The sequence below is a fragment of the Python bivittatus genome, unplaced genomic scaffold (assembly GCF_059951505.1).
Source record: "Python bivittatus isolate LINGU-HERP-01145 unplaced genomic scaffold, Pbiv_v1 ctg000850_np1212, whole genome shotgun sequence".
NCBI lineage: Eukaryota > Metazoa > Chordata > Lepidosauria > Squamata > Pythonidae > Python > Python bivittatus.
Window position 1 is genome coordinate 42542087 of NW_028277112.1, and position 27014 is coordinate 42569100.

The following is a 27014-nucleotide window of genomic DNA, read 5'->3' on the forward strand; positions in this document are numbered from 1 at the left end:
GTCGCAACCAAAGCAACGGTCAAATAAGAGGGGCTTGAGCTTGGGCCAAGAAATTAGTTTGAGTAAACGTCTCAGACAAACTCCTCCCATGTTTATGTGAAGATAAAGGGAGGGAGGGAGAAGCACATTCAGACTTGCAAGATTTTTACTATAGCTATTATAATAAAAGCAGTCCTGACCTAAATGGCAATGGTTTCATAGTCTGGTCTACCTTGTTGGGTTGACAGTAATAAACAAACAGTCATAGGAAAAAAATAATGAATTGCTAGAGATTTATGCACCCACTGCAGATAGAACTCCACTGCATGAAAGGATCCTTATGTGAAAGCTCCATGAGGGCAAAAGAGGAGTATGGAAGACATGCTCAGGACTCCATTCCCTTAGCATGCTTCCCATAGTCATCTTTTGACCACTGAAGTTGCTTATTGTATCTTGGTCCTGGATCTGGGCATGGGGGAAGAAAGATGGATAACTGTCTATGGACAGTAAAATCCTAAGCATTTCTCCCATATTTTTTGTCTTCAGAGAAGACAAAGCATTAAACTGCCCCATATTTTAATCCAATGCATAATCATTCACTGGTAACACACTGTTTACAGTTATAAAATTTCTATCACAAAAGAAAGAGTAATGGATAAATGAAAAAAGTACTCCTTCACCTGAAGCATTCTAAGTTACCAAAAGCCAAACCCCCACAGTAACTTGGGTAATTCATTTCTTTTCATTTTAAACAACAAAACTGAATAGCGTATAATCTTCATCTAAAACCAGTGAAATTTCCTATATTACTTATATCATTCTGCTAGGTGAATGAGGTAGATTAAAAATGAAGATCAGAAATCAGATTACTTACAGATATAATCAATTGTTTCACCAGTTTAGTATCATCAATGCAGTCAAATGCTGCCAGCAAAACCAAATGTGAAAATTCACCCTGAAAGATGAGCCAAAATTTACAAATATAAGACACAAGCCTGATTAGCTATTCAGCCAAAACAAGTCTTGAACACTAGTTCCTAATTATCAAAAGTGATTACAGGTAGTTCCCAGTTTAAGAATGAGTTCAGTTCCCAAGGTCTGTCCTTAAGTCGAATTTGCATGTAAGCCGGAACAGTATTATTGTATAATACTGTATAAGTAGTATTGTGTAATGAACATGAACCATTGTGTATTTAACTTGAACCACTGTGTATTTAATTCCAATTTTGCTACAATAGCCTCTGTTCTTAACTATGGGTCGTCCGTAAACGAGGGATTCTTAACCCTGGGACTATATGTATTTATCTCAATTCTGATTTTAAAACCTCTTTTTTTTGCTGATTCTTCTTCAAAGCCAAAAACAACAACAACCCAACCCACCAAAATACTATACTTCTCAAGTGCCTTAAATAAAGCTGATTCCAGTGCCCATTTATTTAAAATTAAACAGTAAACTTTGTGAGACTTATTCCTTAGTAAATATGCTAAAGATTATCTTTCTGGATTCTAACTCTTTAAAAGTTAATATGTATCATAATTGAACAAATATTTTCCATTCCTTGCCATGGAATTTCTTTCAACTTTGTCAATGTCCAAATGATTTCTTAAATTCTTATTTAAACATATGTATTAATGTTTATTTACATAAACTTAAAATAATTATAAACATAATTTTCACAATTAATTTCTTCTGAATTCATATTGCGGTAAAGTATTGAAATGAGACCATGAGACTGAAACCCTAAACTTACAATGAAGAAAGCACTACTGAGTACAGCATGGCTTACTTCTGAATAAGCATGAATTGGACAGGACTGCACTGCATGTGATAACAATAGGACACATTAAAAATACTCACTGTAGCTATTTTTTCAACATATGTCTTCATAGTTTTCACAATGACCTTTCTGTCCTAACAATTGTGGGAAATGAAAGAATACTGAGAAGCTTGACACTTTAAAATACATGTAATGTAACATGATATGAAGTCAGGCTGCTGATTTTAAAAATTATCATCATAATAAAGTAAATGCAATATTTGGGGGATTGTTAGCAGATCCACATCTGGATTAGGGATGGAAAGCCACCATCCAGAGTAGTTTGGAAGCCTTCTCTATACTGTAAAAATACCATTAACTAATCTCTGCTTCTTTCAACCCTGAAATTGCTATATGAAGTGGAATCCACATAATATGTGGATTCATGTTCCATACTCTATTTTCTAAGTCAGTTTGTATATCACACTTATGTAAGCTTATGTTAAGACTGTAAGGAACTAAATTACTCTTTCCCTCCAACTGAGACACATTCAATCAGCAAACAGCATGAGCATTTTTCTTTCTTTCTTTGCTGAATTTCTATTTGTGCTTTTTCCTACTTCCTCTTAATTTATGTTATCTGGTTAATGGTTTTCTTCTTTTTGTTTGCATATTAAAGCTATATTAAAACAAACCTACTTCCAACCTCCATGAAACAGAATACATATCTACTGCGAATCGTACCTATATCCTCTGATTAGTGGAAGTTGGCAGTATCATGCATCCAACCCCTAAACTAACCCCATAACTAATCCTTTTTGCATTTCTCAAAAGCTAACACCAATAAAACTCATGGAAGTTTCTCTATTTGAAACAATTGTGAAAGCACACAACTGAGTTGTTGATCACTGCATCTGAGACAACCAGTTCATACCAATCCAAGCATAGGACTTTAGACGCAAACAAGCTACTTCACATGCAATACCTTGGGAGTCCCGTGCCACAAGCAATGCATGGCTACTCTGGCTCCATCATGGGTATGTGCCAAGTAAATGACGGCTTCTCTAATTGCTTCAATCATTTCCTAGACACAGAGAACATCGTTTTAGGGAACAATTTTAAGAACTCATCATTGTCTTCAGTGAATAAAGCTTGTTTAATCTTCAGTGCATTCTCTCACAACCACGCTGGCAATCTTTTTAGGTGTTAGGCAGTCTGCATTATTTCTTCCACCCCTTAAATAATAGCCGTGATCCTAACCCTGGACTCCATTTCTGTTTTTTAAAAGAAAGATTCAGTTTGGTGTGGAATCTGTTAACCCCTAATTTAAAATTGTTTCAGGGTTCTAGGATCCACATCACATTTTAACATATAACAACTAAGTTATATTAACGAAAGCATGCACCAAGAAAGAATTTCATTTTATATATGCAAATATGACAAGAAAAAAAAAACTTTATGCAACTTAACGTAAGGTGACATCCTTACATTTCAATTATATTATAACTGAGCAAAATATGCATCCCATGGCAAAAAGTGCAATGGAACACTTTCTTCATACTCTGAGGTGCACAGTTACGTTGCCAGATCTGAGTCAGCAAGCAAAGTTGCACAGAGTCCAACCAGAATAGACCTCCTTGGCTGGACTGGATCATTTTGTTGTTGCCGCTGTTATTGGAAAGCCCAAATAGAAAAACAGCTAAATATTTGGTATGATATATAACTCTATTTAACATGAAAACAGATTAAAAACATAAGTAAACTGGAGTGATAAATACTTACAGATCTCTGTTTAGGGACAGCATAAGTAAAAAAGTCCAAAAAAACTTTATGTACCAATGAATGTTTGATTACAGCTTCTCTGTAAGGTGAAAAGGAAAACAATAAAAAGAAATTTGTATTTACCTAACTTGAAATATTTTCAATAACACAAAGAATGGTATTTGCCACATATTTTCATCTGCTGTTGGATCAAGACAGTAGTTTCAGAGGACAAAGCTTCAGCAGGATCTAACCAAGCTGGGAGCAGGAAGTAGCTATCCATTTTGAGGGGCAGGGGGAGAGGGAGAAAGACATAGTAGGTGTAAGAATTTGGGATTTCTGGGGGTGGGAGAAAACCCCCAAATCCCACAAAGCGTTAACAAAGGGGGAGGTTATCATTAGATCTCTGTAATAAAAAATAGTCTGCCCTTATTAGTAGAAAGATCACCATTTCAAATGGATTTCTATTCCCAGCCTTAAAAGAGAATAGAGTAAGTCAAGCATTCCATGCAGTTTGGCATTTGTTCTTACTTTTGAGCCATTGGAGTGAGGATCTGCTTCATCTCATCCATAATGGCCTCTCGCTTTTCAGGCTGAGCCTCTAACACTTTACCCAGAGTTGACTGATCCACTGTCTGAAACAAGAAAAAAATGTTATAGAGCCAAATGATAAGAAAACAAAGGATTTCACTATACATAAAGCAAAATTCTCAATTGTAGCCAGTATGCCTTAATCTGGCATTCTGACTTTGCTGGATTAATTCAAAGACTCTAGGACTTCTGGCAAAGCAAAGCAGGTTCAAGATTGAAAAAACAGCTAGAAACCATTCCAGACATAACATCTCAAATAAGTATGGTGCAAGGGCCCCTGAAACTGCACTGCATGGAAAAGCCTCTGTTTAAAATGGAGTGCCCAACCTAATTGCAAATTGGATACCACAGAACAAAATAATTCTGGATTGAACTCTCTGAAAGGATCTTGAAGATCACATATGATTTGTAACAAGAATCAACAGGACTTACTAAAACAATGAAGTAGCTTTTTAAAATTAATATATTTTTCATTTTTTTTTACTGCTGGAAGGAACAGGTTTTTTTAAAAAAATTAACATGTAGAATGGAACTTGTGTGATTATTTGGAGAAATATAACAGTCTTGTGGTACCTTAAAAAGTACCATTTATTATGGCATGCACTTTCTTGGATCACAGTCCACTTGATCTATGAAAGCTTATACCACAATAAATCTATGAGCCTGAAAGGTGTCTACAATTCTGTTACGCTTGCTTCAAAAAAATTAACAAGGTTAGCCCTCAGGAAATTATTAAAGTTATAAAATATTAAACTTACTTCTTAAGGAATATGATAAACATAATGAACACAAATGTAATACCTTTAAAAATACCTCATTAAGTGTTAATAGTCTTTATACGAGTATGTCTATCAAAATTCTCAGTCAATTTCCTGTTAATTAACTTTCTATTTAATTCTTACCATTTAAAAAAATACTTATCAGCCCCCCCCCCTTAAACCTAGGAATTCTGATCAACAATAAAACAGGGTGTTGTGTAATGGAATATATCATTTCAAGCTAAAAGGAAATTTGAAGTATGGTACAGCTATTTCATTATTAAGTTTCTATCTTTTTAATTAAAATTACATATGAACATTAGCCATCTGCTCATTTATAATAATTTATAACCCATATTTAAAGATGCTCTCCAAAATATTTCTTCTGCCAATATAAGTTAGGTTCCAAAATTTCTTACCAATGAGATTAAAATACAAGAGATCTTTAAAGCTGAATCAAGACCTGCTGAAATCAACCTCTAGAACAAATAACATGTTCAAATTCCACATTTCTGAAATGGTCATACTTGGCTGCATTTGTTTTGGTAGCTACAATTTTGAATGCATTTGTTTTAATGAAGTAACAGAAAGTTAATTAAATATTAAAATATAATCATTTTTTCACAGCTGCAAAATAAGTTCCAAAATTCAGAGATGTGGAATCTTTGCCTGCCAAAAGGTTTTTGTTTGGGTTCTTGGATGCCTTCAAGTCAATCTTGACTCCTGGCAATGGTATGGAGTTTTCGTGGAAGCATTTCCAGAAGTGACTTGCCATTGCCTAGGCCTGAGAGAAAGCGACTGGCCCAAAGTCAGCTAGCTGGCTTTGTGCTGAAGACAGGACTAGAACTCACCATCTCCCAATTTCAAGCCTGGTGCCTTTAACCAATCCACCAAACTGTCTCTCACCAAAATGTTACTCAGGTATAACTCCTAGCTGTTTCAGCCACAATAGCCAGTTGTAATCCAACAATATTTGGAAGATCACAGGTTTTTGCACCCTTGCACTTATACTTCTCTGGTTTAAAAAAAAAGGCAAAAATCCTGTAGCCTCAAGGAAACATCTAAGGTTCATGAGAGAAGCTAATGGTGAGCAAGTTACATATGCCCCAGTGAAGCAATGTACAGAATACAGGGATAAAGAAATTTCTTGGAATTAAACTGTTATGCTTTTCTTTCTGATTTGCCTGCCCTTCCTTTTGTCTCGTAACTCAAAAGTAATTTCAGATGTCAAATAACACAAAGAAAAGCTCCAAATGTTTTTGAAGAAAAAAGTGTATCAGTAATCACCTTATAGACCTGGAATGTATTACCATAAAGCTCCTCCGTCAACATGTTTCGTTGCTCCAGAATGGCTTTATCATTGTATGCATACTCCACCACTGCAGATGCTTCAGCATGCCGTAACATCCTTTTAACCTCACCTTTAAAACTTTTGATTATTTCTGCAATTTGTGGCTTTGTTCTGTTCCAGAAATAAATGCGGTTGACAAACAGAAGATAGGGACAAAAGAAAATCAATCAAGGATTTTAAGTCAAGAATGAGCTCCTTTTTTCAGTGGGGGGAATCATTATTCCCAACCTAACTCCAGTTCCTAGGGCTGCAGGGGCCACATTTAGTGATGCAAAAGTGGCACCTGGGAGTGGGGCTGATATGTTTGGGCCTTTTTCTTCATTTTTTCCCATGCATTTGGGGAGGGAGTTAAATACCAATGTTGGTGAACCTCTTTAGAGTCCTATAGCATGTGCATCAAATTTGGAATCAGCCTTTCAACACTAAGCTGAATTTATAAGGAGTTATTTTTAAAAAGAGCAAGTACAATACATTGAACGCAGTCTAAAGAAACAACTTTGTCAAAGTTACTTTGCACTATGAATTGTTTATCCACAGTAAAGAATGGCATTCCATTTGGAGTTACTTTAGTTAAGAATCTCATATTCAGATAAACCAAGCCAGCATTTTTCAGATTTAGATCAGAAATAGCAAAACAGTAAGCAAAAAAGATCACTAAATTATTTTTGAGCAATAGAACTTCATAAGACAGACAGTGATTTTTTGAAGTATGTTTATCAACGTGGTGGGATGACAAAATGGGTTTGTAAGAACAACCCATTCACATTTCTATTTTGCAAAGCTCATTTTAAAATTTTCAGCAACAACAACAGGATGGAAATTTTGGAGCTATGCATGGACACATACGAGCAGACAGCCAGAAGCAGCTATGAAGCAGCTGTGCATATCTGAAAATAGAAGTTAAGTACTTTAAAAATCAAAAAGAGCTATTTTATAAATATTTCCATGTGTTCCAAACTTCTTTCCAAGGATTTGCACAACCTTGTTAAGTGTACCTGCTTTACCCATAAATTACTGTTATAAAAGTAAAGGTATGATTAATTCATACAATTATTACAAACTTGGAAAATGAATAATTTTTAATTTACAAACAGAGCTATACATTGCTAGCATTTCTCTCTTTTTTTTGGCCATGTTTTTAGAAGGAAAATGTAAAGCAAAAAAAATCAGCAGAATAACTTTTGTCCCTTTATTACCTTCAGTTCCTTGTATCTTCAATAACAGAACAGTTCTTTTTCATTGCTGGGATATCTAGTCTAATTAGTAAATGTAATAGCTCAGAAAATGTGACTATCTAAAGATTCTATCACCTTTTTGGAAAATGAAGGTTTCCTCAGAATTAGACCTGCTTCTCTACTCTTTTACTTATTAATTTGTTTCAGTTTAAAATGAATCTTTTCAAAAACTTGAATATTCCTATATACAAATGCCCTTTTCTTGTGCAGTTTTTAGAGAGGGTTTTTGTACAGCAAAAACATGGGAATAGTTACCCTAAAATATTTTGCTCATCATTCTAAAGGAAAGTTTTTCAGAACCTTTTTTTCAATTTTTCCAATTCAGAGAAAAACAAAATACGAGGAAAACAAGAGAAAAACATTTTTTTTCCATCAGTCTTTCGCATTATCTCAAACCAAAGATGAAGCTATGCAAGAATGGATACACTGAATACTTACCCATACATGAGAAGTTTCTTCACAATGTTTCTAGAATACTTGGACTTGCTTAGTTCTGTGAAGCTTTCTGTGGGATGAAAAATCATACTGAGAAACCGACACCATAAAGCATTCTAGACGCCAAGATGGACTATTTGAAGAAGTATACCTTTTAATTCTTCAAACACTTCTTGCCTTTGTTCTTCAGTGCCAAACTGAATGTAACACTGAATGACACGCGTTGAATCATGAGCAAATGCCATCTGAGGAGATAGCAACTTAATGTCATTTAGGTAGCATTATATTTTGTGGATTTTACTACATTTATTTTCATATTTAGCAACATTTTAAAAATATTATTATTATAGCTGGTTGGAGTTATAAAGAAATGACACACTGTCCAAAAACAAATTGTCTAAGAGCACTAATAGTAGTATGGCCTTCAGGAAGAAATAAACTAATCTGAAAAACATTGTTTCAATATTTTCACTTCTACATTTGGAATGCCAACCAGTTCTTACAATTGATAACCCTTCTTATAACCTTATTGTACTTTATCTTCATACACATTTTATTTTCTCACAAGTCTAAGGAGGCATTTATTTATTTATTTCAATTTATAGTCACCCATCTCAAAATCATGATTCTGGGCAGGTAGCAACAGTTAAAAACACCATAAACAACAATAACTTAATAAATACATGATCAGCAGCCAAGGTAAAATCTAAAAAATCAAATCAAATCAGCATCAAATTGTATCACAGGCTCTAACTGACAAATATCAGAATTTAAGACAACAAATGAACTCTTCTACAGTTTGCCTTTATCTGTCTATAGCACCTTGTCATAAACTATGGTAAGTTTGTGCAAAACAGGAAGGTGAGATCATCTAGATCTCAGCTGCAACTCCTATGGATGGGAGTAATACATCTTAGCACAGTTACTCACTACTTACATATACAATAGTTCAGCAATTTGTGAATTGCACTGCTTTTCTTTCAAAAGATATACATGTTCTATATTTCTTACATTTTTAATTTTTCCATGAAGTAACTCCTGAAGGTCACTCAACAGCTTCTTTCGTTTTTCTTTGTCACAGTTTTTTCTAAAATTGGACCCAGAGGTAAACCAATAGTTTATTATTTCATTTTGGCAGTAGAACTGTTCTGATTATCTGTTAGCACTCTTAAACTTGTAATATTAGATACTATCAGGACAAACATATTTGCAATAGCACACAGAATAGATCAGCCAAGTACACAATAGTATCACTGAATAATGTGAGTTGAGCCTTTTGGCCATCAGTTATCATTGCCCCCAAGATTTTCTTTACAATATGCAAACATCCATCCATCCATCCATCCATCCATCCATCCATCCATCCATCCATCCATCCATCTTAAATGCCAACATACACTACTTAATTTATCAATTTTAAAAAATCCAAACATCAACCAAGCCCTCAATTTTACAAAGCTTTTATAGACTGTTCAGAAAGATCAGGTCTGCACAAGAACTAAGTAAAACAAATATTTCTTCATGGAAGAAAAAATGTACCATTAAGTTACTGAATATACAACTGTAGTAATTATGATTACCGCCGCAGAGTTTCCCAAATCTGTTTTCCTTTAATAATTATGTCATAATTGGCCTTGTCATTCAACTGGCGGTTCTGCTTCAGCTCCTTCTTTTTCTTCTTGATGTCATCCCACTTAGGCTTTTTAGGTTGTGATCCTAATGATAAATAAATAAATGAAACAAAATGTAGTTTCAGAGCAGGCAAATATGTAGTGAACGCCATCTGTACTAATTAATGCTGCACCAACTGTTTAAAGTTATGTTTCTGGGTTCTTATCCAAGATCTTCTCGAATTATTTTTTGTTAATTTTTCCCCAGTTATAATTTCAACAATGGCAAGTCTTGAGGAAACAACTTACTTTTAATTGAGACAATTTCTGCTAAAGCTTGTATGAACAGGACAATGTTGAATCAAAGCATGAGCCTGCCTAGTTTGACGTGGTTTAATCTGAAGGTTACAGAGGTTCTTTCCAGCCCTTCTACCCAAGGACACTTTTTAAAACTGCAAAACCGCTGAAAGTGGCTTAGATTAGCATATTTAACTTTTAAAAGCACATTCTTACCTTCTGTATCTTCCTGAAGCTTGCGCTTCCTGGATAACTTCCCTGAGAGTTGCTTACTCTTCCAATGTTTCATGCCAGTCTTATTAATTGTTTTGCCTCCTTTTTCAGGTTTCTTAGATTTAAATTTGGGTTTGCCATCTTCATTTTTTCTAATGACTCTCTTTGGAACACCAGGATCTGTTTGAATGTTTTAGAGAAAGAATTCTCAGAATCAACAACATATCTGTTTATATCTGTAAGTATTAATGTATTTGTTCTTAACCCAAATTTGACAATTTCTTTTCTCCAAGTTCTTTTATCAACTGAAATTTAAATGTATTTTGTACAATCCATATTGTACTTAAACAATCTTAGAACATGAAAAACCTATTTGATTTCAAGCAAAATAATAAACATCAAAAAAAAACCCCAATAACACCAGAAAAACCAGTACACACAAGTATTTAAATTAATTTCCAAATGATAATGTAAGAACTCTAGAAAGAGAGACCCACTGGGCCACAACAGTTAGACATTACAAATACCAGCCTCTGCCAGTATATATGGAATAATCACTACGCAAATGTACTACTATTAAACCTGCTATCAATAGTGAAGACACTATGTATGTAGCCTTTCACATACTAGTAAATCACACTCCCAGCAGCCCCAGTCAATTAATCCTAATGGCAAATGGTGCTGGAAGTTGTAGTTCAGCAATATCTGGAGGGATATAGATTTCCCACTCCTACGTTCCTGGGTAAGCTAACCGTATGCAGGAGCTTGTCATGGAAAACATGTTTTTTTATCCACCTAGCTATTAACCATGTTTAAAAACAAGTCTTATCTCAATTTTTCTTCATCAAAAATGTATATTTTGTAATGACTTCCAAAGGAAGAAATGGTGGACTGAAGACAGCTCTGCGAAAAGTGGAGCTGGTGACTGTGGCGGAATGAAGAGCCTGCAAGTAGACCAGCTCTTCAATAATTCCTCTGGAGAAAGAGAGGACTTGAGATTGCCACAAGAACTCCAGACAGCTGCTCCTCACAAGGAGATCACAAGACAGTGGTCTCCGGTGGGTTTAGAGCTCTGGGAGATGAGGGAATAGCTATTTTGCTCAAACCACAGCCAGCGCCTTTCAAAGGACACTAAGTTTGCATACTTCCTTTTCTAATCACTTTTGGAAATTGCTTGTTAACTGCTTTTCAGCAGAAACCTTTGGATCAACAAGTCTGACAGCACAGGTGAGTTTCCTTCAATCCATAGCGAAAGAAAGTTTTAACTACACGTGTAAGAACTTAATTTGGGGGGGGGGGGATAAACAGCAAAAAGGTGATTAAAACTTTGATTTTAGAAAGTTACAAATTGGCTAAGGGTCCAGATAAATTTTAAATAAGATTTTGGAATTAATTACAAAGAATCCTTCCCATGGGAAAATGCTTTTGTTTTGAATTAAAAAAAAAAGATAAGATTTTAAAAATTGGACACTAGAGGGAACTAAAGATTACATTAAAGGAGAAGAACACATAAACTTGACTTACAATTACAGAATGAAGCAAAATATTCTAACATTGGAATATTGAAGGATATTTTTGAACAATGGACTCAGAAGTTAATTTTAATAGTGTCAAGGGAGACATCTGCCTCTATGGAGAGACTGTGTCTAAAAGATGTTATGGAAGAGGAATAAGTTCTACCTGACAAGATCAAGACTGAGTTGAAAGTGGATTTACAAATGACAGGCTAGAAGAATGATATGGAAAAAGATGTAACACTAGACATACAAAAGAAACCAGCTGATGTCTTAATAATTAAAAGGGATATACAAACAATAAACCAAGAGAGTGAACTGGATAATTTTCCTATATTGGATTTACAAAAGAGGCTTGTTAAAGTTTTGAAGAATCTCGTGAGAAGGGACAAAAAAAAAAAAAAGAAATCAAGTTCTATGACATTATTTGAATGGACTAAAGATTAAGATTGTTAGAAGTAAAAGGAAGAAATATAAAGTTAGTTTATTTGATCAAAGTTAAAATAGATATGTTGTTATCTCTGGTAACCCTTAATGGACTTTTGCTGACATCAAGACTGAAATGATGATGCTTTATGGATTTGTTTCTAGATAAGATATGGGATATAGGAAGAAGAGATCATATGTTGTATTTTAAAAAGAGGTGATTAAGTTACTAAAATTGTTATTGTGACGGTCTATATATTTCTTTTTCTTTACTATATTCTTACTTTTCGTTCATTTTCTCTATTTTTCCTTTCTTTTCTGCCCCTTCTATTCTTTCTTTTTATTCTATCTTTTTTCAGTTTGTATTAGTTTTTACTATTGTAATAATTTTTAATAAAATTACTATTAAAAAACTGTATATTTTGTTCTTTATTTTATTGGTGTGTGCATGTATGTGTGCCTATCTGTAACAGCCAACTGAAGTATTTCCTTAAATACTCAAATGAGCTCAACTCTCATTTGCTATATTTTATCACAAATATATCTATTATACCTATTACTTATCTATTAAACCTATTACTTATTAGACACTACCTTTTATGTCAGATTTAGAAAATGTGTATCCTGTAACATATTTGTCTCACCATTATTCTTTGTAAGCTTCTTTTTACCACGTCCAGCTTTTCCACCTTTGCCAATAAATCTCCTTTTGGTGTCCATTAATTTAATGCTGCAAAACAGAGAAAATTATGACTGCTTCCAGTACCCCATTCCTCTCATTCATTCATTCATTCATTCATTCATTCATTCATTCATTCATTCATATATATATATATATATATATATATAAAATTCAAGACTGCAGAAGCTCTAGAAACCAGCTTTCTCCAATCTGAAACTTGCCAGATATGTTGATTATAAGCCCATAATTCTCAGTCATTCCATTCATTATTGGGGAGTTAACATTTAAAGACACTTGAAAGCATCAGTTGTGGAAGGCTACTATAAACAAAAAAGGCAATGATAGTTTTGAAGTTCCAATTTTGATTTTTTATTGCTTCTATAGTTTTTGTGTGATTGTAAGTAGTTGTCACTTTACTAAAAATAGAAAAATTGGGGATTGGTATATTGTTTAAAAAAAAAACAATACTTGCCACATCACATCAATAAATCAAAAAGATACTGGTCTACTGTGAAAAATATAAAAAATAATGTAGAAAAAATAGTACAATAGCTTCATAAATTGCTCTATTGGAACCCATCAAAAACTCAAGTCTATAGCCACACTCGGGAATATATTTTCATATCACCATTTGGCATTTCAATTGGCATAGAACACTGCATTATACCACTATTATGACAGATGTATACATGATATAATCCTTTTTAATACTTCTGTTATTGTCTATTTGGTAAATGCTCACCATACACATGCAGTAGAATGAATACCTAAAGTTCTTTTTGATTTTTAAGAGAAAACAACCTTGGAAAGAAATCTTGAAATTGCAAATAAGCTCCAGGGCCCTTGACAGAAACTCAGAAAAGTATTATTTTTTTCAGTTCACCTTCTCCAAGCCCAAAAAAAGATTCATACACCGTGACTGTGGATAGTTTCATGGTCTTTACCTCAGATGGAGGCTGACAAAGCTAAGACCATTTCAGGATGGGTGGATCAGAAAGGTTTGGATCTACTATTTTTTATGTGATAAACGTTTGGCTTCCACCAATCTTTTTTTCCCCCCCACATGCAACCTTTATCTATCAGGGTTACTTTTAGAATAGACAGTTCACCTTCCACAGCTTAGATGCATGAGAAACCGTTTATCAACATCACTGGACTATTATCAGGATGAACAAGAGCTGAAGGCCCAGGCAGGCAACCTCCACTGGCCCCACTACTGGGAGCTTGTAGCAATTCTAGTCGAAACCATCCCAGGACAGTAGCACAGCCGTTCCTGCCTTGTGGGTAGCCACAAGAAGAGAAACAACTACCCTACACCATGCCTCCCCAAAAGACGGCCCCATTGACTTCCACAGAAGGCTGGTGCAGCTGCAGATAGACTACAACTCTCATCAGCCGTCAACAACTGGTTAGGGTGAGTGCCAGAGGCCAGCACATGTGGAGGGCGCCATTGCAATCTGAGGAAAAAGCCCATCGGACGCGAAGATAAGACTCGAAGACCATCACTAGAGCTCCCTAAGCAACTAAACCGTCGTCTCCTGCCTCCCACAGGAAGACTTACCCGTTATCGGCCGCACGTGCTCCGCTCCTTCCGAAAGACTTTTCCTTTTTTCGCTGCTTCCGGCACAGGCTACGTTCTGTTGGTCGACGGGAAACTGCGATTCACAACAGTGCCATAAACGGGCTGCCGTAAAACAAGCCGGAGAAATCCCGAGCGGCAAGATCAAGTACGTGAGGAACTGAAGACGCTAGAGCAGCACTTCCGGTTCCCAATTGAACGATGCCCGCGGACAGAATATCATAGATACTAAATGGTAGAGTGGCTCTACCGTGGCACATCCGGGCCTTGTGTTTCCCTTTGCAGTGTTCCAATGGGAACCGAAAGCGAGGGCTGATCTCAGCGCTGACTCCGCCTGCTGCTAAATGTTGATAACGTTGGCTTGTTTCAGTGGGGTCGAAGCGACCGTCGCCCATTATCAGTCGGGGCCCCCATCTGAAGAATGGTGCTCATATTCAGAGTCATTCTAATGCCCAACCCCCTTTGCACTATGAAGATAGTGATCCTCAAGTGTTGCAAACCTCTCAGTCTGAGCCCCTTCCTCAACGAATAAATGGAGAGGTACTATTAGATGGAAAGCTTGCAGGACGTCGACTCAAAAGGCATGCCACGAATGGTTTTTTTGTTTTGTCAGAAAAGCAGTGGAAGGAGTGATGACTGGAAAGAGATTTTCAAAATGGAAAATGATGTCTGTGTGATTGAATGAGTGTGTTTTTTGTGGGCCTCAGCAAATTGTATATTGTTTAGATGGCTTTGTCAGTTTTTTTAAAATTCTTTTTGTTTTGGATTTCTATGTTGTTGCTTTTTTAATGTTCTGTTAGCTGCCCAGAGTCATGAGAATGAGATGGGAGGCCATCTAAATTGTTAAATAAATAAAACGTTCTAACCTGAAACAATTTCTGCAATCCAAGGGCAGGAAGGGTTGGGAGGATAATTTTTCAAGTTGCAATAACTTTATTTCAAATTTAAATACTCCCCATCTCACAAAGAAGTGACTCTGGGCGGTTCACAATAAAACAGGAATAAATATTAAAATACAATAAAAACAATATAAAATAGAATAAAAATAGAATAAAAACCAAACACATACGCAAATCAACATTTTCTCTCTGCAACAAGACTTGAATTTCAGTTTTGCAAAATTTCTTACATAAAGTAATTGTGATTGATGATTCTCCAAAACTGAAGTATTATTTTCAAAAATACTAAGATTCTTCTAGTTGCCAACACACAGAGCTGTAGAAGCCATGGGTATAATAGGGAAATTTTCCATGAACCAAGTGCAGATTGTCACCATTTTTCTGGCACAGCTCATGCCTTTCATGGCTGTGTAACAATCAGAAATCAGCACATGAGGCCTACCATTAAAAAAAGGCTACTCATTGAATTACGTCCTATCATGGAGCCATTGCAGACACACAAGTCCTATCTGGTGTACGTCTGTGATGGTGGTGGGGTGTCCTAGTCATTATTGTAGCACTACTGTCACATGTATTTTGGCCCAGTGTTTTTTCCTTCAGTGCCAGCTTGTGCTGGCCCTGTCTAGACTGAAAGGATGAATTAGTGCCATTAATGAATAAGGTAGATGATGTTTTGAAATCTGACTTTTGAATATATGTTAATGTTTTTATCGATGGATATTACTTGGGCCAGCGAATGAGTAAGCAAGTTTTTGTTTGGAGAAGCATAATGTGTATTGAGGTTTCTCCTTAGTTACTTTATTTGGTTGAAAGCCATGCTGTGTTCAAATAAAAGTAGAAATGCACTTTACTAGTTGTCAAGTTCTTGCCACAGAAAAAACGATATGAATGCTTTACAATATATACCAGTTTGAAACAGATGATGTATTTATGAAAGTCAAGCTAAAGTGGAGATGACCAGAAAAGTGCATAGTTTAATTTTAAGTCCTATCTCAGGTTTTTAAGCCATTTTATGTTGAATAAGAAGTATAGGCACCACCAGATGGCACTAATATTTCAGGTACTATACAGTCAAAGTAAAGTTATTCTTTCCCCACATTTGCCTGAGAATAAAGTATAGCAGTAGTATTCTGAATATCATTTGCAAAGATTAAAGCAAACACACATCATTAATACATGTGTTAGTCTTTCAGTGTTTTTTGCTGTCTGATCATTAGCCTTACTCTACTTTACTTAGTTTCCTTCCTGTACATCCCACATGTTCTTCCCATGTAGGACAAGTTCAGACTAGCCTGCTGCACAGAGGAGTCCCAATGAAGACTGTCAGATTTTAAATGAACTCATATTGTCCTTGCAGGAGCAACAATAACTCCCATCATAGTATCCCACCCCTGTGGGACATCTTGGAAGGAAGGAGCTATTTGGTTGATTTTACAGCTAAGTGTGAGGCACTGCTGAATGATGGTAAGCTCTTAACTGCAAAAACTCTTGTTTTACCTTCCTCAAGGCCCACTTGAACTTATTAAAAAGGCCAGATATGTCAATTTTGGATCTCATTTCAGTTGCAGTATAGGAAGAATCTTTGGTGAACAACAACAATAAAGAATCTTCTGGCATTGTAAAAGGATCTGTAATGGGATAAACATTCCTAGCCTTCATAAGTTGCATGAATTGTTGTCCCCAGCTGACAGCTTGTTAAACAGAAGAAGCAAACAATGTGGTCTGATAGTAATGTGATGCAACCTTACATTGTGTTAAAGTGTAAATTATGCACATTAGGTATAGCCTTTTAATAGAATACTTCATGCATAGGGTGAACATGGCCAGCCCAAGACATTTTGCTGCCTGTGAAGGACTAGATGGCACTGTTTTTCCAAGTCATTCGCTGAAGCTGGCCAAAGTTGATACAAACTCACAATGAAGTAGTGTCCTCCTTCAACCCAAGCCTGCAGGGTGGTTTAGACAGCCAAACAGACGGAAACACTTGGGAAGTCCAGAAGGAAAAGCTGGAAGGCTGCAACTGCTTTCCTGTAATGGAGTAACATGAGACAGTGGACCCCCTCTACCTAATGGTAAGACCATAATGGTGAGGTGGACAGCAGCGTTCCAGAATTTACACAGAAAATCATTTGGTTTAGTGTAAAGCAAAATGACTGTTTTTAATGCAACAGACAAACATGGCTATCCCTCAAGAAACCATACAATTTTTCAGCTGAAATCTGTTGTGGACTACAAACAGGATAAATGCAATGAAAATACCATATTCAGCCAAGCAAATGATTTTGTGGAAAATGTTATAGAACAGGAAAAAGGTAAAGGATGTTTCACAATATACAGTGTTCCTATTTAATGAACAAAGCTTGCAGTAAAGATGACAAAGGAATCAGGGTGTAAAAAGAAGTAGTAGGAAAGGATGCATTGCATTTGGGAGGGTTAGTTGCATTCTGTATATCTAGTGAATAGCTCCTATTGACCTCAGTGAATCGTATTCTCAAAAAGTGGTTGCTGGGTTACAGTTACTGTCAAAGGAAGCTCAAACAAGTTATGAAAATTGATATTGATAATCATATTTGTAATATCACATCCTGCAACCTGTAGATCTCATAACTTCTGCAGCTTGATGCAAATACTCCAAGATCCTTTGGCCTTCTGTTTATCTGAAAATAGATTTCCCAATGAAATGGAAAACCACTTGGAAAATGATAGGAGGTTTTAATTTATAATTTGGAATGGGAATCTGTAAAATAGCAAGCAAACAATATCTAATGATTGCATTCAAATGTTCAGGAATATTCAGAACTACTCTTTGGATAATGTTTATTGTTTCAGTTAGAAACAAAACTGATTTATCATAATGTGCTATTTCTATAGTAATGTAGAATTAATTGTAATGGTTTAGTAAAATAAAATGACTGCAGTTGCTATAAATAAAAAATGCATACTTTAGAGTTCCCCCCTTCAGTGTTGCTGATTAGTTTATTATTAGACAACCCATGATCTGTTGTGTCATCATTTCAGAGATGTTTCCTTAACAATGGCAGAGCTCTAATGTACATACTGCCTTCACTGGAAAAGTTCTTTAAAATTCAGGAAGATATTCAGAGATGTATCTGCCTTGAAAATAGCCCATGTGATTCATACTGAACTGTATAGCACAGTTAAACATCAGAAGCTGACCACAGGAAATGTTTTATGACATTTTGTATTATGTCATAAAATGTTTTATGATAATTTTTATGTCATAAAATGTTTTATAAAATTTGCCAAATTTCAATTCCACAGGAATCATGGGTCCCAGATTTTGGATGCGTTCTGTAAGTTAGCCCATTTGAAGTACCTTGGTTTAAAAATTGTTGGCCTATGACACACTGTTTTGCCCAGTTAAAGTTTACAAACAGACACGAGAGTTTTAGTAGTATATAGATTGGTAAATATAATCCATAGCTCCTTAGTGAACATTCCAAAGTAAAGTAGCTCTGGAATTCAGTTTATAATCTTCTAGAATTCTTTTTACAACATCTCAACAGTGGAAAAAGCAAAGAAGATTAATGGATGACTCATCTTGCTATAATAATAAACAAGGCAAAAACATTTCTCTTACACCAGGACTGGTCAAGGTTATGTCTCGCTTGTCAAACCAGAATGTCATGTTGTTATGTTACGTTATGTCTTGCTTCTTTTTCTTAAGCCATTCAGGATCTGTGAGTGTCCAACATATTTGGTCAAATCTGGTAAGGTTACACTGAAGAGTGAAGTCTCAAATTCCCCTTGGCTTCAATTAACTGTTTTTGCCTAGTCAGGCCCCTAGTCAGATCTCTTCTCTTGTCGGTTGGCTTCATCCAAGGCAGCAGAATAATCACTGTTTCTGTTTTCAGAACTGGAGGTAGAGTGGTGATGATCAGCCATTGCTTCTTGTGCTCAAGAGTTAGATGTAACCTCATACTTGCAACATATACCAGTGACTGATACAAAGCTACCTGCTACCTCAGCTGGGCTTCAGAAAATACATACTGTCACTACATGGCAGCAAAGAGTTTTCTGTCTCTTGTTGCTGCCACTAGCACTCTTCTAAATTGTTGTAGCCCAAATTAGGTAGCCCTAGACTAATACATTCAGTGTACAATTTCCATTTTAAGATTGCAGGTAACATGGCCTAGTTTTTGAATTTCTGCCCACCTTTTTATACACCTTGCCTGAGAGAGTTTCTAGAGTATTAAAAATTTGCTCACAGTTTTGTGACATTTTGGATGGTCCTAATAAAGGTATTATCTAATAATAGATTTTTGATTCCCTTTTGTTAATATATGGACAATATGGATAGTTGTAATTGTACATGCAAATCATTTGTGCACATTGTTCTCTGATGAGATGACCAAACAGATGTTTTATAATCTTCCTGCTTAATGTACAGTTCACTGCAAATTTGTATTCTAGGAAACCAAGAAAAAAAGGGCACTTTTTTCTTAACTTCAGGAGCACCTTCTAGCAATGTACCACTTTCATTAGAAATGTAGGCAGCTACTTTAAGTCAGATCATCCACTGTTTTGTTCAGTGTGGTCTATTCTGACTAGCAAGGGCTTTCTGGGTTTTCAGACAGAGATTATTCTTGCTTGATCTAGAGATGCTAGGGAATGTTTGGATTATCCTGCAAAGCTCTGTGGCTTAGTGGGAAGTATCATCTAAATATTTCTATGTGCTGATTTTGACTTCATTATTAATACACTAGCTGTAGGGGATGCATTTTCTCATAAATAACTTCTGTATGGCTAGAGTAATGTTTGAATTAGTGTTTCTAACTATTACAGGTTCTATCTATTATTCAATGAGTGGAAAGTTCATGAAATTATTGGTATAGCAATGATACAGGATCACAGTTGCTAGCTTGGTGGAAAGGTAGAAGATTATGAAGGGCAAAATGTTCTTTTACAAGCAAGGTAGAGCATCTTGAATATATTCTAGTTTTTCCTGTTAAAAGGTTCACACTGCTTTAGTTTATATTAAGTTTACTGTTAAGGTGTAAAGTTGCCTTCAAGTCAAGCTCAATTTCTGATGAACTGTATCAACACATCTAAAGTTTTCTTGGCAAAAGCATGGAACTCATTTTATATTGCCTTATTTCAGGATGTTTTCCCAGCTTCTGAGTCTAATCTACAGTCTGAATTTCATACTGGTTTCTCATCTGCTGTAAATATTAACCAAGCACAATCCTGCTTAGTTTCTGAGCCCAGATAAAGCTGCCTATGTGCTGGATCTGTTATCTTTAACTAAAATGAGGGGCTTTTCCTAGTTGAGATCAAATGCTTTTTGTTCTAACTTCTATTTCTATTTTATTTATTTGTTCAATTTATATACCTGCTCATTTCACATATGGGACTGTGGACTGTTTTTGTGTGTATGTGTGTGCCTTCGAGTGAGTTTTTGACTCCTGGCGTCTGCCTGGACTAGTCCCTGCAGTTTTCTTGGCAAGATTTCAGAAGTGGTTTGCCATTGCCTCCTTCCTAGGGCTGAGAGAGAGTGACTGGCCCAAGGTCACCCAGCTGTCTTTGTGCCTAAGGAGAGACTAGAACTCACAGTCTCCTGGTTTCTAGCCTGATGCCATAACCACTACACCAAATTGGCTCTATCTCACATATGTGACTCTGGGCTGCTTACAAAACACTATTTTAGAAAACATTATTGGATGTATAAATTGAACCGCAGTTTATTTTTCTTTGTAGATATTTCTATTAAAAATCCTTTGATTATTTAAATATTATCCAATCCATATGGATGTGGTACACTACTTACATATTTAAACCATGTCAAATGCTAGTTTTGATGTGAAGACAATTCTTTTCTCACACACAATGCTTCTTTCCTTCTTTGGGTGTGCGTGGGGGGAAGTGTAAATTTCTCACTCCTTGTAACAGTTATACAATATAACATTACTTTTCACTGCCAAATTCTTTTGGATATGTGCCAGTTGATAATTATTTGTTGTGTATTTTTAGCTAATTCTGTCTGAGAGTAATGCTTTTAAAATTGGTAGCCTGAGATAAAGCCAAATACGGTTTATTAAAGGGCATTATTGCTGGTTGTCTTTTTGTGGTGACAGATTCATGCGTTTCATTTTGAGTTTATCTAAAAACTTAATTTTCACTGGTTGGTGTGGGTCTTCCGGGCTGTGTGGCCATGGTCTTGAAGTTTTGTTTCCTAATGTTTCGCCAGCACCTGTGACCGGCATCTTCAGAGTGCAGGAGCACAGACAGGAGCAGTTCTCTCTGTGCCCAGGGTGAAGTGACCCTTCTGTGGGTATTTATAGAGATCTGGGGGTGTGGTGTGGTGTGGGTGGGGTTGGGTTACTGAGTGGCTGCTTGTTTTGGAGTCAGCATCTGTGTGTATTTTCCTGGGGATTAGGCAGGGTTTTTTCTTCTACTGAATTGTTAACGAGGGGCTGCTGGGGGTGATTAGCAAGTTCATTGTGTGAACTGTTCACATGTCCTGGTGGTTGAGCTGAGTTCGTTGACCTTTTGCAGGCTGTATTTTTCAGGATTGGTAGCCAGGTTTTGTTGATTTTTAGACTCTCCTCTTTTTTATTGAAACTGTGCTGGTGTTTGTGAATCTCAATGGCTTCCCGGTATAGCCTGGTATAGTGGCTGTTGGTGTTGTCCAGTATCTCTGTGTTTTCAAATAGGATTTTGTGTCCAGTGTGCTTGAGAGCATGTTCAGCTACTGCAGATTTTTCTGGTTGCTGTAGTCTGCAGTGTCTTTCGTGTTCTTTTATCCTGGTATGGATGCTGCGTTTTGTGGTCCCGATGTATACTTGTCCGCAACTGCATGGTATGCGGTATACTCCTGCAGCGGTGAGGGGATCCCTTTTGTCTTTTGCTGATTTTAGCACTTCTTGTACTTTTCTGGTGGGTCTGAAGATTGTTTGGAAATTGTGTTTTTCCATCAGTTTTCCCATGCGGTCTGTGACCCCTTTGATATAGGGCAGAAATACTTTATTGGTGGGTGGCTGTTTTTCTTCTTCAGTCGCATGTTGCTTTCTTGGTTTGAAGGCTCTTTTTATTTCATTCTTGGAGTAGCCATTCGCTTGTAGGACCCAATTAAGGTGGTTAAGTTCAGAGTTTAGGAATTGGGTTTCGCAGATCCGATTGGCACGATCCATGAGGGTTTTGATAATGCCTCTTTTCTGACGTGGGTGGTGGTTGGAGTTTTTGTGTAGGTACCGGTCTGTGTGGGTGGGTTTTCTGTAGACTTTGTGTCCTAATTTGAGGTCTGGTTTGCGTATGACCAACGTGTCTAGAAATGGAATTTGGCTGTCCACTTCTTTTTCCATGGTGAATTGTATATTGGGGTGGATGCTGTTTAGGTGGTTCAGGAACTTCTGTAGGTCTTCTTCATCCTGACTCCAAATTGCGAAGGTGTCATCCACAAATCGGAACCAGACTGTTGGGGTAATGGGTGCGGTTTCCACGGCCACACAGCCCGGAAGACCCACACCAGCCATCGTATGCCGGCCGTGAAAGCCTTCGACAATACATTAATTTTCACTGATTTCAAACAGTTACAAAATATGAAGCATTTGGGAATCCTAGTCTTATTTTTCAAGGGAAGCTTAGTTTTCTTATTTACATTCTAGTTTTTTTTAACATGAGCCAAGTGATCATTATCTTTGAAGATTTCCAGATTTTTTTTATTGTTTAAATGTCTAGTTAACTTTATACAATATAAAGTTATGTATTTAACTTGTATGATTATTGACTCCAGGGAATGTAGTTTTATTGATTTTGTGCCATCAAGTTGGTGTTCCCTCTTAGCAGCCATTCTTTCAGGTCTTCCAACAGTGCACCCATTACCACTATAACTGAGTCCATCTAGCTTGCTGTTGGTCATCTTGTTTTTCCTTCCACCTTTCCCAGCATTAGAACCTTCTCCAAAAAGCTTGGTCTTTGCATAATGTGTCTGAAGTAGGATAATTTGAGTGTGGTCATTTGTGTCCTGAGTGAAGATTCTGGGTTGATTTGTTCGATGATCCATTTGTTTGTTTTCTTGGCTGTCCATGGTACATTTAGGGGCCTCCTCCAACACCAAAGTTCAAAAGTGTCAATACTTTTTCTATCCTGCTTCTTCAGAATCCAGCTTTTGCTTCCATAGAGCATCACAAGGAATACCATTGCTTGCACTGTTCATAGATACATCACAGCATCTGAATATCTTTTCCAAGGCCTTCAGTAGAGAATGTAGAGCTATCATATATGGGATGCAAATATGGATGACTTACTTTCTCTCTTGCTATGTTTGCTAGTTTCCTTGAAATAGTTAGGATAATTGGGGGAGCGGGGGGGGGCAGCTTCAACCTAAATTCTGTTTTTATCTGTATTCTGCAAGTCTTTGGGATGCTCTGGGGTCACTGATAAGAGTTTAGCCTGCCTTTTACTTCCACCCATTACTACTTATTATCAGGATTGTAGGCATTTTAAGATTCGATAGCACACCTTTTCAGATTGAGATACACATGCTATATACAACCAGAAGTATATAATCCAGATAGTAGCCTTCATTTGCTGTAGGTTTCCAAGTATTTGAAATCACCACAAATTGAGGTCATGTATCTTGTTTTTTTTCAAAGAAAGTAAATACACTTGCTTTGATATTTGTTCTATATCTGTCCAGCCTTTTCCTCAGCCTACTTTCCTCAGTGAAATTTAAAGGAGTCTTTATTGTGTGTTATTCTCTAACCATTCCTGGGGATTTATCTTACTAGATTTTTTTTTTTTTTGCAAGCCATAGCTACCTGTTTGTTTTTGCATTGTGATTATTAGGAATAGTCTGCTGGAGCAGTTCTAAGAAATTAATGTACTAATAAAAATTTTATCTTCTGTACAGAATGTAGTGTAAAATAAAAGTGTTGCTTACTCTTTGCCTTTGAGCTTATTTTCCCTTCATTACTGAAACACAATGTTATACCTACCCACCAAAAATCTCGAATATGTATAGGTTCTTTATCGATTTCATATATTTTAGTTCACATGTACTGTATGTGTAAACAAGGGTCCTGTTGCATCTTTCTTTTCCTTGTTTAGAATGATTTCCAAAGTTTTGCAGTTAAGTACTGAACTAACATTACAAGACTGTCATCAGATAAAAAGCAGCTTTAGAGATGAGTGCCTTCATAGGATTACAATTTAGATAGGTTTATAGTAGATTGTAAATCAAGACGATATGGAAAAGGGACAAAAATCAAGTCCCATATAAAGAATGTCATAGTAAAAGGAGTAATAGTATTTTCTTATCTAAGCATCATAGTGTAATCATACTACTTTAAACAAATTTGGTGTTAAACAAATTTGCACATAGGACCATCCATGATTATTAGCCCATGATAATTAAACTATAGCTTTATAAACAGAATTTAAGTGAACCCTGCATAATTGATGAATAATAAGGACAAAAAGCATAGTAGGGTTATTGTGTTCATGCCCCAAGTGAGCCCCCAATCATATACTGGGTTATCACTGAAAACAGTGCTGGAGTAGAGGAACAGATGGTCAGATTCAGCAGGGCTACTCATATTTTCCTCTATCAACTTTTTATTTAAAGAGAAAGCAATATGACCAAGACATATTAAGAGACATATTAAGAGACATTTATACATTTCTATAGTAAATGTTTTTACCAATTTATCATCCAGGAACACAGGCGTGTGTCTATGTGTAACATACTATCCTAAAAGAATGTAGTGGGACTAATTATATCCTAATTTTTGTATTTCCTGGCAAAGAAAAAAATAGGTAAATCCAGGTAATAGGGATTTCAACCAGTACTGGAAGAAATGCATTGTAATCCAGCAAGGGAGTCCTAAATGTAAAGAATACTTCTTTGTAATGTTCAGCAAATATGTTGGTTCACTATATCCAACTCCTTGGACACATTACAATTAATAATTTATGGATTATGCTTGCCGCATGATCAGTGCAATAACTGGCTTGAAATAAATGAAGCTTTCTACCTTTCAGTTTATCAGCCATATCAAACCCAACAGGTTAGGAAGGTTAATGTGGCACTTGTTTCAGTAGCTGCTTAACGGGACTGTATCAGGCAAAAATTCAAGTTTTCCAAAGCTAAGACACAACAGCAGAAAGAGTAAGTGATTAGGGAGCTGAAATACTAGCTGTGATTTGACAGAGGATTGATTATGCTTTGCTCCAGCAGCAGTGAGCAATCTTCTCCCATTCACTCTTTGATCTTTCATTGAAAAGCAGTGGGAGATTTTGATTTGTACTTAATCTGGTTGCCAAGTTGATGACTCAAATAATGTACATGTGGAGGGGCAGAGCAACATCAGCTGCTTTTTCACAATGTATCAGTTGTTGGAAGCGGGTTGCACAGAACAGCACCTTACTCAAGAGCACAGGTAGATAACTCCATTTCTCTTAGCCAATTCCTTTTTCTAGCCTTTTGCATACTTTTTTTTTCTGAAGCTCTAAACAATCCCTAGCAAAATCCTAAAGAATGATTCCACATCAAATAGGACTTCATGGTTAAATACTTCAGGCTGCATCCCTTTGGACATAAAATGTAACCAATTAAATGACAAAGTAGAAACACAAAGTGAAAATCACAAGAGGGGGACTGGGCAGGGTGGTGGTAGTGGTGGGATAATACATTTTTGAAAATCACTCTGTTAGAGCCTCTTTATATTTTACATATATTTTGTATATATTTACAGAATATATGAAATATATAGAAATATGGATGCAAAGGTTGTATGTTCTTCAACCTAAAGTTTATTTTAAGACTGCATGAAGGCTGAATTGTTGAGCAACTGACATGGATTGTTTTTTTTCTAACCATTAATATTAATATAGGTCGGTGACATCTGTCAAGTAAATACTCTAGTGCCATTTGCTACAAGATAGTTAATTATTTATTATTATTTGCTAGCTGAGAATAAACTCTAGATATTTAAATTTATATTGCAAATACTAAAACAGATTTAAGTATGACCTTAGCCTTTTGTTCATATTAGTCCCATATATCTTATATATGTACAGAGACATGAGGTAGGTTATGTTAAGAATATTCCAGGGGAAAGAATAAAAATGAAAGGAATGTCAGCATTACAAAGAGAAACCAAATGAAATCTCCTGTAGCAGTACATTTCTGATCAGGTAGAACAAACAGAGCAATTCAAAAGAGTATTATGAGACTAACATTCCAAACTTATACACATTTACTTGTTCCTGCTGATTCCACCAGAAGAAATTTCAAAGTAAAAGTGATAAGCCAACCAAGTACCATTTATTCAGTACAGTGAAGTACAGTTCCAAACAGATGTGTTTAAAGATTGAGATATACATCTGAAAAAATAGTTTTCACAAATATTATACAATTTGTAGAAAATATTTTTTTAATATGTACATACAGATTTCACAGAAGCAGCAATGCCAATATGCTTGTATTTAACTGTTCATAGGCTCCTTGGTTTGTTTATAATCCTGGCTGTTCTTCCAGCAGCTTAGTTTCATAAAATCTAAGCGTACCTATAAAAATGTTTTAAAAAGTAAAAGTTGGATGATGTATACAAGATATTTCAGCAGATAAAATTTGCACAATAAAAGCTCAATCTGGAAGCATGCAGTGTCACAATGAAAGCAACATGGCTTCATTTATTTTCATTGAAATCACCACATAGCCAAAAATCTAATTTGCATCATAATGTGGTCATGTCATCACATTCACAATTATGATCACACAGGAAGACACTCTTAAGAAAACGAGATAAAGTGGTACCCAACATTGCATCAAACAGGGAGTAGGTGAAACAAAGTATGAACATTTGAAAGGCAGAGGGGTTGGGGTACCGCTCTGGTCACTTATAGATGGCAAGTTTATGCTCTGGGTTAAATGCTAACAAGTAATGTTTCTTCCATATTTCCTG

The 27014-nt window shown here is 36.0% G+C and overlaps 2 protein-coding genes across 4 annotated transcripts in view; both read right to left on the minus strand.

Moving 5' to 3' along the window:
- Positions 1 to 14288, minus strand: part of PUM3 (pumilio RNA binding family member 3) — a 31121-nt gene extending 16833 nt beyond the window's left edge. Inside the window, exons 1-13 of the mRNA XM_007423380.4 lie at positions 14171 to 14288; positions 12572 to 12657; positions 9991 to 10167; positions 9448 to 9583; positions 8879 to 8954; positions 8019 to 8112; positions 7871 to 7937; positions 6134 to 6308; positions 4029 to 4132; positions 3519 to 3597; positions 2722 to 2820; positions 1838 to 1891; positions 854 to 934 (exon numbers count right to left, since the gene is read on the minus strand). Coding sequence (XP_007423442.1) covers positions 854 to 934; positions 1838 to 1891; positions 2722 to 2820; positions 3519 to 3597; positions 4029 to 4132; positions 6134 to 6308; positions 7871 to 7937; positions 8019 to 8112; positions 8879 to 8954; positions 9448 to 9583; positions 9991 to 10167; positions 12572 to 12647 — 1218 coding nt within the window. The 5' untranslated portion in view covers positions 12648 to 12657; positions 14171 to 14288. The remainder of the gene's footprint in view (positions 1 to 853; positions 935 to 1837; positions 1892 to 2721; positions 2821 to 3518; positions 3598 to 4028; positions 4133 to 6133; positions 6309 to 7870; positions 7938 to 8018; positions 8113 to 8878; positions 8955 to 9447; positions 9584 to 9990; positions 10168 to 12571; positions 12658 to 14170) is intronic.
- A 10351-nt stretch (positions 14289 to 24639) lies between these two features.
- LOC103058753 (histone-arginine methyltransferase CARM1-like) overlaps positions 24640 to 27014 on the minus strand; it is a 68670-nt gene continuing 66295 nt past the window's right edge. For 2 of the 3 annotated variants that reach the window (XM_025163513.2, XM_007423377.4), the window contains one exon: positions 24640 to 26616. In XM_025163513.2, coding sequence (XP_025019281.1) covers positions 26607 to 26616 — 10 coding nt within the window. In that variant the 3' untranslated portion in view covers positions 24640 to 26606. Of the gene's footprint in view, positions 27012 to 27014 lie in introns of all 3 variants that reach the window. The other variant, XM_007423376.4, reaches the window with a different exon arrangement.